The sequence below is a fragment of the Mycetomoellerius zeteki genome, unplaced genomic scaffold, assembly GCF_001594055.1.
Source record: "Mycetomoellerius zeteki isolate Tzet28-1 unplaced genomic scaffold, Tzet1.0 scaffold35, whole genome shotgun sequence".
Lineage (NCBI taxonomy): Eukaryota > Metazoa > Arthropoda > Insecta > Hymenoptera > Formicidae > Mycetomoellerius > Mycetomoellerius zeteki.
The window spans coordinates 3,502,041-3,516,971 of NW_017257338.1; the positions used below are offsets into that span (position 1 = coordinate 3,502,041).

Genomic DNA, 14,931 nt, shown 5'->3' on the forward strand with positions numbered 1-14,931 from the left:
AAACAGAGTATTCATGTGTATATATAATAAATTGAAAGAAAATATCAAACAGAGACGAAGATATATAGACTTATTCATACATGAAGAGATAAATAGGTACCGGTAAAGAAAAGAAAAGATATTGCTAGGTTCTCTGGGTTCAACGTCGTGTACTGTAAAATAATGAAAACATGAAGACGTCCAATGCAGATATCATGAAGAGAATTTTAAAGAAATCAGCTGCTACGTTTGATGAAGAGAACAGTTTCTGGCGTGACGCCGGAGTGAACCTTTCGAGTAAAGTCAACGTGTACAAGCTTTCACCAGACAAGCTATACCTCCAAGCTATGATCGGGTCTCTCCGTCGCTCTCTTCGAGATCGGTTCTTGTGTTCTTCAACCGTTCTCCTCCCGCTCTTCTTTAGCAACACCCTCCTCTCTCGCACACTTTCCACTTTGCGACCGAGACGAAACCGACCCGCTTCCACGGCATCGATAGATGGAAATCACGTTGTCATCGCGAACGATTTGATATCGTCATTGATTGCATGTGCTATTGTTTCCTGGATCACATGGAGCTCCTTTGAGAATCCTGTCATTTGGTTCCCGTAATTATGATCCATACTCTTATCTCCGTCTTGATCTCCTCCTATATAGATTTGTGCATGAGGCATTTTAAATTACATGTTCGTAAAACGCGAAATACGACTCGAGGAAAGTAAAAGCAAGCAACATATCGATCAACGTTTTCAGGTTGTCATACAAACCTGGTAACTTTGATATTTAACTTTTTAGTATACAAGTAAATTGCAGATATGAAAGAGAGAAGAAAAAAATTATAAATTTTTTAAAGATTAGAATATATATGTCTGTATATATGTAGATTAAAATATAATATTTCTGAATTATATCAAATAAAGTTAACTTTTTGATTAAAGATATTTTACGAACAGTGCTCTTTTTTTGCATTTTTAATTATATTACTTGTTATGATTAATATTTACAATTCAAAGTACTTGAAGTAAGTTTAATTACTTATTAATTCTGTTAGTTTTTATATATAATAGTCATTTGTCTCAATGTTTTATGCATTTCTCAAGAAGAAAACACAACTCGTTTCTTGATGTTTGTCTTTTTAACCGAAAGGCAAGAGACAAACAGAGACAAACGGCAAGAAACAGGAAACAAAGAGCATAATGTAGAACGGCTATTACGTAATTGCGTAATGTGTTGCTGCATTAAAATCTCTATCAGCTGATTGCACAGACAAAATAATTATCCGCTCTATAAATATATCATGTTTGAGCCATTTAAACGATACTCAGTCTTTTTCCTCGCCGAGGAAGGAGACGGCGACACGGTCGCTCGTGAGTGGGAGAGGGAGAGAAAAAGAGAGAGGATCGCTGGCGGTAGCTCGACGGTCAGAGAAGGAGGAGGAAAACTGGCCAGGATGGTGGTGATCGCCTTCGGATCCACGAGTGGCAGTTCATGGCGCGGGTAGCCGGCGCAGTCACCAATTCAACCAGTCGGTTGTAGTCAGTCGGTACCAGAAGAGCAGCTCCGTTCGCGGGGCCGCGCTCTTTCGCGCCTCGGTTCGCTCAGAAAACAGATTTGACCGTTTACCACATCCGTCTGTCGGAAATCTCGACGGTACGGTATCTTGGCTTGCGTTCCGCGACGAGATACGCGATCGTCCGTTCGACTCAGGAAATCCCCGGAGTGGTTGGTAGCGCGCGAACTTAACAGTAAGTGCGCGGAGTGTCTCGATATCGAGTGCTAGATGAAGACGTTCTTCTCTGATATATAAGTGATAAAGTGTCGGCTGCGCTGCGAGAGTTTGAGAGAGGTTCTCGAACAGGTCCTTGTTGGCGCGAAGCGATATTCCAGAAGAAGCTGCACAAACCTGACTACGGATGGTTAACGTGAGTATCGTGTTAAGTGCGAGGGTTACGTGCGAGAATGCAGTAGGTTTATATATATATTGATACTCATAACACTAACTTCTAATCATTCCATTTGTTCATTTTAAATTTGCTAATCTCATCTTTGCTAAATTAACTCCTGTTGAATTAAGATATACTTAAGTAGCATGTGTAGATAAGTATCTACATATAAGCTTTAATAAGTATATATTTCTGTTATACTCTTGTTCAATTCAATTACTAACATGGAAATAATAATTAAAAATGTATACACTTAAAAAGTAAATATATACATAATTGTACTAATGTTTCAATTATAAAATAATTTGCATTTCATGTATTTCTAATATTTTATCAAAAATAATTGTTTATATAGAACATTATTTATGGAATGACTTGGTAGATTTTGCTTCAATTATTTTTTATGAAAAATTAATTCTAAGATAATATATTAAGTACAAATTGATACAAAATCAAACATAAAGATAAAATACAACTTAGAATCTTTAAATTGTAAAATATTAATGGCTCAGAGACGATGTATCTTGTATATGAAAATTTAATGATTGCCTATTTAGGGTCCATATCAAGAACGCTGGCCTACATTATCTTCTGTATGTAAAGATAGTTACAACTTCTCTTACGAAAGTTTTCATCTGCCCACATCTCCATTTCAATGATAGTTTACTATGGAATTTCTAGTAAGGTGCGGTATATTATGTGACCAGAATGATTTCTTTACAAGAAAGTTATCCCGCTCTGTTTGCACCGAATTCAACTAGTGAAATGGAAATTATTGGATCCACGTGGCATATAAATACGGATAGTAATTCGAGTGCGAAGACAAATATTAACACAGTGAAGCATTAGTAGTTTTCACTTTACTTTCAAATGCGAAATCTTAGTATCAAGTTATGAAAACATATTCCTAATTAATTTTGATTTTGATTTTCTAATCAATTTTAATTTTATCACGGTCTAGATGTTTACATACACAAGAAAATACTTCGTGTAAGACTATTAATCAAAACAAAATTATTCACCATTATGATTCCAAAATTAGATTATATCGTATTTTCTTTAGAAAGATAAATTGATGTCATCAATCATTTTCACGGCAAATTATCTGCAATATTATAATAGGAGGAAAATTAAATATATGGTTTTTGTGTATTCAAACTGCAAGAGTAATAGAAAATTTTCTATTGAAATGCTTTCTTGGACTCGTTACGCTTTGTGCGGCGGGTCTTCAATTAAACACGCACGTTGTTTGCTTTATCTATCATATTTCTATCAAATTATATACACGTATATACTTGAAAGATACATGATTTTTGCATTAAAAATTCAATAATAATTCTCAATCTTTATGCGCAATTATTATATTATGTTATCTATAAAAAATATACTTTAATCTATTAGAGTTTCTAAAATTAATAAATTTATATTGCACGTAAAATTAGCAATATTAATGTTTCAAGTAGTAAGTACAAAAAAATTAGTTTTGAAAATATATTTATGTATCGTTTATTTTTTGTCTATATTTTTATCGTCTACTTATTTTATGTTAGATCATTATATTAATAATAATTTATTATTTAATTTTATTTAATTATTTAATTTTATTTATTTAATTATTATTTTATTTATTTATTTATTTAATTTATTTGCATAAAATTCAGAAAGAATATGTTTTTTTATATGAATAGGTAACTATTAAAAAAACAAACTGTCGTATGAATGATACTTACGGACTCTTTCCTGTCCCAGCAATTGCATGTAACTCAGTAATTTTGTTTAGCACTTAATATAAATTACTATAATGTTGCCAGCAAACGAAGGACATTACTATTGTGAAAGAATCCATACGGCCCTGAAGCATTTTTACTTTCGAATGCGTCACCCATAAACCGCAAAACCCTACCTACGTCTTCAAATTCCGTTTCGAAGTCCATTAGCTTAGGTCAGTCATCCCTACCTTATAAGCAAACAGCCGTATATAGTGTAATAATCTGTGGGTCGTAACTACCTACTGTCCAAAAATATTATGCTATACAGGAAAGAGAAGACGATTAAGACATCACATCTTCTTTTGTCATAAACAAGATTTTTCTTGTACTTTTGAATCTTTATCGAATATTAAATCTTTATGAAAGCAACATAAAAAAATATATGTAATAGTTATATTCTTAAAACAATGTTTACGTTTTTTGCTTGTAACGTTTCACGTTTTACTTGATGAATTTTCATCCGTATAATTATGGCAACTGGCTGAATCAATTACACACTATCCCAGCAATCAGCATTGACGTCACGAATTTGCACTAATAGCTCGTTGCACTTTTGCGGCAATAAAATGCGTGTCAAAAAGTAATGCGATTGCTAAACGAAGAAACGAAGAGGAGAAAGAAAAAGAGAGAGAAAAAGGGAAAGACAGACGGAAGACGACCTGTTCACCTGTTCCTTCGCGTTCCCGACATGGTCGAGGAACCTCGAAGTCGACCGGCGCATTTCTACCTCTCTGTTGCTACGAGATTCTCTGCTCCTGCAAAACCGGGTCTTCTCTCCGCGACCTCGAAACACACAAATTACGAACAGCGTAGACGTTGCACATACGGGAGCATCGATGGGAGAGACCGAGGTTCAATACTAACGTACACTAATGCGCATATACACATGTCACGTACTTATACACAATGTAGTTTAGCCGACGAATCTATGAAATTGTTGAAGAGAAGTTGTATTCAAAATTATCTTTGGATAAAGAGCTGCAGCCTCATTGACACCTGGAATTTACCTGGAATAGACGCGACCCTTCTTCGTTCTCTGTGAGTTAAACTAAAATGCAAAGTATGAAAGAATGTCTTACGTCTTGAGATTTATTAATCCACTATATATTAGTCATGTTTGCTAAATGGAATGATGCAGCCCTTGCACATGTCGCGTTACGGGATTCGAGTTTTACATTTTCGTGTAGGCGATGTGGTTTTCTTAGTGGGTCGTGCTGTCGTATTATTTGCAGTAATTTTTATCTCTGTACATTATAAAAATTTATTATAATTGCTAGATTTAGAAGAATTCGAATTATCCCTTATTATATTCACTATAAACATAGGTAAAATTACATTTCGAACTGTAAGGATACGTTGGATCTTTAGAGATCTTAGGTTTATAGTTACTGTGAACTTATAAGCAATGTGTGAAAATAATTCAGTGTGAGGATTGCTTGATGCAAGGAACAGGAGAAGAAGGAATTGCAATTCGAGACGGAGAATAAAGTAGAGAGGGATGCGAGATGTGAACTCGAGGCAAATTCAAGGACATCGAAGGATTCTAACTCTCGCCCTTTCCCCTTATCGACCCAATGAATAATATAAAAAAAGTTAGTTTTTGAGATAACAATTTGTTACATTAATTTTTGCGTCAGAATTTTTCAGTATTATTTTCTATTTTTTAGGAAAATAGAAGCAGAGTCAATTTAAATTTCTACTAAATATAAATATCTGTTTAATATAAACAGAATTTTTTGAGATTTTTCTTACAGAAAACAGCGTGCGTGATTAATTATGTTGAGAAATTTGGCATAATAATGACTTGATGCATTTTATTATATGTGATGTGCAAGAAATTGACGTAAGATTTATACGAAACATTATAGATAAGACTCGTAGAGAAACGATAGAATCTTAAATTTATAATTGAAACACGATGAATCAATTTAGATATATCGATAAATTCGTTAACTTGCGGAAATTATTAGTCATCAATCTTAGGCTGTTCGAGGAAAGTGTTTCTCGGAACATGAGGATCGTTCAGGGTCGAAGGAGTCAATTGTAGACTCCAGCGAAGCTCTACGATTCAGGAACCATGGTGAAGAGTTCGAGCACGATTGTGAAGGGAGCGGCAACCCCTCCAAGAACATCAGAAAATGACTAACAATAAGTGATCCCTTGCAGAGAAAACTCGACTCGTTGGGCGAGTCCCTGTAAATCAGTATCCGTTTGAGAGATGAAATTAGTGTCAGCTAAAGGATACTGTGTGATGCCGGGGAACGTGGATTCGTTCACGAGTGCCTGGCGAAATGGAATTAAGCAGCACGCGTTTCAAAGAAAACAACGATTTATGACTTCTTATGAGTACACGATGGCATTACCAATGTAATTTGTTTCTCATAAATAACTGCTTCATCGTTCGCATTTGATTCATCCAACCATTTTAAATGGAAGTTGGAAGCGTGCTGAAAAAGGAAACCTGAATGCAACTAGTTTAGCTGTAAGAACCGATATAGATTTGCGGAAATGTCAAACAGTTTAAATGAAATCACGAGGTTGATGTTAGAACATTAATTTCATAAGATTTTATTAGTATAACGAATTTTAATGAAAAAGATATTCTAAATATTTTTTCTAGGCAAATTAATGTGATAATAACAAAACTGAAAAATCTTTTAATATTTGAATCTAATTTTATTTAATATGAAAATGATTTAGTAGAAAATTATTTAATATGAAAATAAAATTTTAATGAAATTTTACATTCATACGATATATAAGTGAATTATTATATTTCATATATTTATTTAATTATGAAACTGAATTATATTATAATATATCTTTATTTAGAGAATATATTTATTCGAAATTATAATGAGTTGTAATTTTGTAATAATTTTTTATACATTTATCTCTTGTATTAAAATTGTATGTTAAAATTTAACAAATCAGTCAGATTGTATAAATTAATAGTGTTTATTGCGTAGTAAATATGCGTAACATTGAATAATAACTTGCACGCGACATTTCATCTATTACTTCCTGAAGCTAAGAAATACTTGTACTTACCGAAGGTTGTGATGATACATGGAGCTTATCAAAGAGAGATAAGTCGAGGAAAGCCTCGTCACTGGTACATCAGACTTGGAATGGAAGTGTATATACAAAGATCTACAGACCATGACGAGGTAGTAGACGCGCGTGGAAAATCAAGAGTCGCGTTCCTCGATCGACCATGTGATAACATAAAGACGCTTGCACAAATTTCCGGCATTTGTCAAGGGAGTGGGAGCACGAGCGGTTGCTTACGGGTTGTCTGATTATCGTGCGAAGGGATCGCAAATAAAAAACCCCGTGCAAAGAATTACGGGATAAACTACGTCAAACAGGGAGGAGGAAAGCTTGAACGCGTGTTGTTAACACAAAAGTTACACTAAAGGGAACATGTAAAACTAGTTCGTAAAATCTTCTTCATTTAATCGTTTACAATTAATAAAATTATGACTACGTCGATGTCTCTCTTATAACCAAATTACTTTGTTAATCAAAGAAATCGTACATACATGAAAACATGGATGAAAGTCTAAGATTTAAGGCATTCTATATATATACATTATGTGCTTTGCTGTCACGTTAACTTTGTTTGGGAAAATTTACAAGTGAATTCACTTTTGATGTCAATGTGTAAGTCTGTAATTTAGAAATGCTGATGTTAAACAAAATGTTATATAAACATTGACGTGAGTTATAAAGAGCAAGATAATGTCCCACAATTATACATATAAAAAATCCAAGTTTTTTTTAGATTAGTTCTTAAATTATTATATAATTCAAAATTAGATATATGCATAAATTACTGGAAATAAAGAAGGATTATTTAGCAGTTTTGCAAATTTTATAAATTTTGATACTTTTTATATCAATTTTAAACAATAATGGCAGTCTACTTTAAATTGAAAGGTAATAAAAATTATTATATTAATATAAGAAAGATATTTTTATATTCTTCTTCGAAACGATCTATTTGCTGTCATGCTATATTTTATATAGAAACTTTCTTTTGCTAAAGACTTATCAGAGTTAGGAACTCATTACTTGTAACGAAGTTACAGTAAAGTTACTTTTTTCACAATAATTATAACTTAATTTTGTTCCTTTCTTTCCATCTATAACTGTAATTTAACTTACAATTAGTTACATTTTTGGAAATTAATAACTAATTTTAGTAATTCTTTATATATAGTACACTTTATATACATATATATATATATACAAATTTATTCTTCAACATATCGGCTGACTGAATTGAAGTTGCTCAGTGAATAATTAATGATTATTTCTTGTGTGATTGGAATATACGAGAGATATAATTATTTTTATCCCTGATAAAATCATTACATTCTGTAAATATCTGTATTAAGAATTAAGTTAGAAGCTTTTTAATATGTATGTGAACGACTTATAATATTGATTCTGAAATTTTGATTCCAAGTGCATATATTATCTATAAATAAGATAGTATATAATAATATAATTGAATATATTTTGTAAAATAAGTAAAATAAGTTAAATAATATTAGAGATATATAAGATTCCTGTATTTAAAATGACATTACAAAAAAGTTAACAGAAAAGCAACTGAAAAATAACGACTTGTTATTTTTTTAAGTAACTGTATGTTTTACGTTTCAGAATCGGTAATTTTTAGTTTATATCGTCTTACTTTTCAAAATCTGTAACTGGTAACGGTAACTAATTATTTTTTAAGAAAAAAGACTGTAACTAGTTACTTTCATAAAGTAGTTTATCTAACCCTGTTTCTTATCAGTATTTCTAATTTAATGATTAATTTCTATGTAACAAGTTTATCGTCTACAAAATTTTTTCGTTTCAAAAAGATTAATAAACGTTCTAGTGTTCACTCGATTTTCTATATTACTAGACATTTGAATACGTCAGGTGGCAACTTTCTAAGTTTCTAGTTTCGCACCACACACACAAGTGAAAACGCTATAGCGCCGCGGAAGTGTCATGCCTCGGATTTCCGGTAGGGAAATCGCATACATGAATTGTCGATTATGCAAAACTACTCGCAAGATCATATTTTATAGGAAGGAAAATCGATCGAATTGATTATCCGAGGTGACGTTAAAGCGAGACACTATTACGTTCGACTTCCAGGTAAATTGAGACGTTAAAAAATGCCACTGCGTCGTGCGAAACACCGTTTCGAAATTGCAGTGAGCAGTTCTCATAAGAGCAAGAAATGTTTGGAGGAGAGAAAGTGCTTTTGCTGAGAGACAGTATAACTGACAGGATCCAACAAATTATGTGTAATCGAAATTACCGTCATTTTCCCATTTCGCTTTGTACTGGTGATATGAAACCATCACGTGGTTGGTTTTATTCGCAATCGTAAACGTACCTTGAAATACCATCTCACAAGCAACGATAAAAGTTCAACGAAAAATACTTGGAAGTTCAAAATAATTTATCATACTCAAGTATGAAATTATTAATTTTTTATTTCAACTTTCCCTTTGTTTTTTCTTTTTCTTTCTATATATGAGTGTTACATATATATATAAATAATTTTTAAAAAAAAGTTTTAATGTTAAAATAAATAATATATGAAAATCTAAAACAATGATATTATATATATATATATATTATTGTATATATTATATTATATTTGAATATTTACTAAAAATGGAAAAATTATTCTCATACTTTAAAAAAAATTGTACATGTTATTATAATTAATGAAAAATTAAGAGTCATATTTCTCTAATCTGTAACGGCAGATTATTAATTGCTTCATGATTGCACTACGTAACAGTAAAGGAACTTTGATGTTTTGATGAGCTAGACAACGGAATCTACGGAGGCGGCATAATCGTGAAGGGAAAAAATGGAGCAAGTTATAATAGAGTAGAGGAAATTAGGGTCGCAGTTCATGAGGTTACGGAGAGTGCTCTTTGCTGAGTACTGTTACATAGACATGCGTCTTGGCTTATTCACCACAACTTGAAAATAACGTTAATAAAGCCAATAAATATTTTTATTACTAAAAATAAGATTATTATTATGCTTATAATATAAGATTCTTTCTTGATATAACTCTCTACTTTTGATATAAAAATACTTTTCTAAGAATATATATTTTGGCAACTTTTTATAATATTTAACGCCAAATATTGTGAATTAATTCTAAATTTTGTTTTTATAATATAAAAATTGGACAGGGATTAATTAAAAGATTCTTAATATGAAATACACTAACAGAATACAATGTTTAACATATATTTTATATTTCTAAAATTTCTATTTTTACAAAATATATGTCAAAGAAGAAGAATTTTGAAACTCTTATTATATAAAATAATTAATGTTCTTGGTACGTTATAATTTACTTCTGTGAATTCACTTATAAATTGTATTTTGTAAAAAAATTCATTTTTGCACAATCAGCTTAGTCACCTGTTGGCGATCAAATGTGTATGTCAATCAAACGGTTGGCCTTGCTCATTTTGTGGCATAAAGTGAATGTAATAGTACGTCTTTGGAACACGTGACCGACGTAAAATTCTTCCGTCCGAGAGACTCGTAAGTCTAAAACGTTCTTACAAAGAGTGACGCGTCAAGAATCGCGACAGGAAGAACGCAAAAGCTCTCGTATTTCCGCACGATCATTCGCCACTTTGCAGAGTCACGACGAAAGAGCATGCTTTTCGCCCTGCGAGCACTCCGCTTGGATGCGTCTGAGTCTCAAGGCCATATATGCAAGCCTGGCGTAAAAATTCACTGACCAGTAGAAAGTATACCATTAGTCATCAACAATCCTTTGCGCAGATCTGTTTTTACAGAAAATTATTATTTATTGTATAAATATGTTTGTGTGTTTGCATATATGTAAATACAAATATATACAAGAGAGGTAATATTTTTCGCAATAAATTTATTTATAGTTTTTCAGCATATTAATATCTTTATAATATGATGTCTGATTGAGTATCAAAATTATTAAAATTGCTTGTCAATTTAATTCGTGAGTTTACTACAGTAGTTTAATTGCGTTTATATAGTCCGGACAAAGAATTCGGCACGCAGTTCGAAAGACTACAAAATGATATATATGCAAGTACATATATATTATATATAGTAATTCAAGATTGAATTATTTAAGTATTAAAGATCCAGTCTCGACCGTTATAGGCATTTTGATTTCTAGTATTGATTGTGTTCTCACATAAATGGTCTAAAATAAAGATTCTTAATATTGTTCATACACAAGAAACTTTCTCTCTCTTTTTTAAAAATAGTAATTAGTAAATATATATAATATGTATGGCTAAACAAGTTGTTTTGGAAAGATTATGCTCGCTGTCTTTAAAGAAATTCAATTTAATACTAGAAATTACTTATTTTTTTAGTTGCTGTTCAGTACTTTTAATACTTAAAATAAATATAATTAATCATTACTATCCAGTATGAAATTTTTATGTATATAAGAATGATCCATATAAGATATTTAAAATTGATTGAACCTGTAAAAACGTTCTAAAATGTTTTGATAGTCGAAGAATTGAATGACTAATGGTCGTAGTATAAAAATGAATGGGTTTTGATATCTAGTCACATTTCTTGAATGGTATCTAGAAGACGTATCCGAAGCGTTTTACGCGGTGAATTCTCGAGCAACCACCTTCCGCTAAAGCGAACACTTGAACGATCTACTGTACACGTTAGGTATATAATAGCTACCATATACTCTCGTACCGGTCGAACTAGTTTCATGCTTGGTTCTCTCGCGGCCTTGAGGCGCACGGACCACTACACGGTGTGTCGGTGGTCGTCGCGAAAGCCTTTATAGCTTACCTCACCCGACGTGGACTGCGGATCCACGATAGTACTCCTTGGCCTTCCGCAATTTCAGTCATTATAACCGTACCTTTCGTGCTGTTCTTAGACAGATAAAGTGGCTCCGAGCTCGGAAGACGTAGATTAAGGGCCATTTTTTGAGATTTATGAAACAGGAACGCGAAAAACAGACCACTTGCAGTGAACATTTCCTTATTCGAGATTCGTGCAAAAATGTTAACTTTATGCTAACTTCTCTGTGTTTTTTATTCTAGCAATATAGGTCTGATCATGACACTATCGCGAGAGACTCGTTAAAGCTTTCTAATATTAATCTTATATCTTATTATACCGGTTTTACAGTTCCGGTTGAATGGAATGGCTTTAATTTAATCACAAGAAGTAAATGTAAAATATTGTGAAAACGTTTAAGCACTCCTGTTAACTTCCGCAAATAGTTTATCTAATGCAGGTGCAGCGAAAAACATTAAACCGTCTCGTAATCGATCTGTTACGAAAGAGATAGCTCAGACGTATAGTTCTTTGTCAAGCGACGACAATGCAAAATGGCACGCCTCAACCTGGTATGTGCCAAGGCAATTCCATGCGACAAAACAGGATTACTCATAGTATCAGAAGAGGGAGAAGAAGAGGGAGAAGAACACCGAGAAAAAAATATGGAAGGAAACGCGGTGACTTCGTGCGGAATGAGCATGACAGAAGGACCTCTGACCCGTGCTAATTATCCGCTGCCGTTTCATTACGATTTTAATTGGTGCACCATGCCGCTCGGTGGAATTAGCTGGCCTCGGAACAATGCTCGAAACCGGAACGCGGCGCCTCGATGAGTGTAATTGAGTATTTCGCAATCGTGACGCTTTCACGACCGCGCGCACACACCTTCTCTCGCATTATCGCCTACGCGGTGAAAATATGTTATCAACGGTCGTTGCAAAATACATATAATGACGGTGTTACGGCTCACTGAGGCGTGGAGGACATCTCCGGATCTCCTCCGTCACAGAAACGATTCAATGACCAATCACTGTCTGATGGCGACATTTATCTCGCAACAAGAAGAGGCGAGGATAGAATGAGTGGCTGTCTGTTTTGAACGGGCTGATATTTCGAATATACAAGGTGTTAATACAATGTTAATGTCGATGCTTTGTAAAGCAGAATTCTTTTAATAAATATGCATTGGATTTTTTCAAGAGACGATCGAGCAAAGAATTTGCAAACAGTGAATTTTGTAAAATAAAATTTGAAAAACAATAGAAACAAAAGGATTAATGTAATATTTAAGTGAAAATCAGCAGAGAAATTTTAAATACAATTAAAGGAAGGCCACACTTATAATAATATTGTTGTATGAATTTTACAATTTCCAGTTCAAGCAAACTGTACGCTGATTATTGTATCAATCTTGAAACAGTCCTAAACTGAAGCTGGAGTACATAATGTCACAAATTATTTTTTAAAATAAATTATTTTTTTATTGTATTTTTTTTAATAATAAACTCTCGATAGTGTTTTAAAGATGCTCTGATTAGCATCAGTAATATTAAGTTCTTATCAATAATTTAGTAATTATAAAAATGTTTTTATCTCATTATTTGAAAAACAGGCGTTACGTTCGGAAAACCTTGTAACAAAATAAAAAAAATATTTTGCAAACATTATATTAACATATTTTTATGTAATATTTTAAAATATGACTGTCATTTCACAGTAATTTAAAAGTAAAGGAATAAATATATTCTATGTACATAAATAAAATGTTTCTTTTCTTGTAAGATAGGAACTTCCTTGTTCCTATGTTGATTTATCACATAAGCACGAGGTATTAGTAGAATGTGTTAATATCGAACGTGTTAATAATCACGACAGCATTAATATTAATGAATTCCCAAGTTACGATGTATAGCGCACGTGTTTTGCAGGCGAATATTCTGCTCGAATATCCGGCGTCGCCGCGCTGGCAGGATATTTCTTAATTTCGTGTTTTGTGTCAACGCTATATCATTAAAGTCGATTAGATGAGCGAGCATCATCGCTTTAGTGTAAACTATAAACTATAATCGATTATACGAGCTACCGATTACACCGTCTGGAAAAAGTGTGCATAAAATCACGTATTACGGACATGGCAGGCGAAGCTAATCGCCATAATTCATTTGGAAAGCTCGTATAGAGGAGGTGTCAATGACTTCTATTTCTTGCCAAATATCGCGTAAAGAAAAAGAAAAGGAATCGTTCAGCGATGAATCGTTCATCGCAGTGGTGAAAACTCAACGAAGAGAGAGAGTGTCGACCTGGATACAATGTTCGATGAGCTGAAACCTTTATCGACGCGCACATCGAGGTCACAAACGCACCGTCGATTAGCAAATGCGCGATGGATATCTGCGAAAGTGATTTGTTGTTCTTGCTTGGTTGACAAGGTGTTATTATGAGATTTTTAGGAGTAATGACGCGTCTACTTTACAAGAGGCAAAATTTTGCAGGTCGCTCATTGAGATCGCTATCGAGGGATCTATGGAGGTCAACGAGATACGCTCATGGCGTGGGAAAGGATATGCAAAAGAATTTTAAACGTTCCCCCGAAAAGTGTCAAACCAGTACCTGAGGCGAAAAATTTCTTAAGAATGCTTAAGAGAATCTATAATTAATATTCTCTAATATTCTATGTGCTTGATGTTCTTTGAGAGGATCATAGGGATATAATTTTTAACATTCTTGAAATATTTCGGAATAAAGATTTACGAGATATCGTGTATTTATGATAGCCATAGATTTACACTTTTTTATCTCTAGCGAGTTTTATTTTAAATAAATGTATTATTTTGCTTGAGAATGTAGGAAGTTGATCGTACATTCGCGCAATTTAAACGTCGACGTTTGTTAATGCGTATTATTAATCGCCGCAAAAACCGTACTGCGGTATTTCAGAGAAGGTTTTGAGCTTCTTTTATCCTATACTTTATGTGTAAAGATGTGCCTTAATTACAAGATGAGATGGAGAGAAGAATGAGGATACGATGCGGTTAGAGGTACTGTTAAATTCTCACCCTCTATTAGTAACGAGCCATTAATATTAATTAGATCGCGTAATCTTTTAATTTAACTTAACCAGGGAGTTTTCTGTCGGGAATACATATCATGTTTTTGTCTTTGTACTTATAAATAGCTAAAATTAATTTTACAAAAATTCCAAACAGTTGTAATTTATAGGGAATAGCTATCATATATGTATGTGTGTATATGTGACTTTCGTTTTGATTAATATAATTAATAATAAATTAAGGTATATTATTATTATTATTATATGCCTTAATTTATTATTAAATTTATTATTACCTCTTAATTTATTTATTAGATCTAAATATTATATCTTAT

At 32.8% G+C, this 14,931-nt stretch overlaps 1 protein-coding gene across 1 annotated transcript in view; it reads left to right on the top strand.

The window, feature by feature from the left end:
- Positions 1-1,495: 1,495 nt before the first annotated feature.
- CalpC (calpain C) overlaps positions 1,496-14,931 on the top strand; it is a 33,788-nt gene continuing 20,352 nt past the window's right edge. Inside the window, exon 1 of the mRNA XM_018452492.1 lies at positions 1,496-1,900. Coding sequence (XP_018307994.1) covers positions 1,892-1,900 — 9 coding nt within the window. The 5' untranslated portion in view covers positions 1,496-1,891. The remainder of the gene's footprint in view (positions 1,901-14,931) is intronic.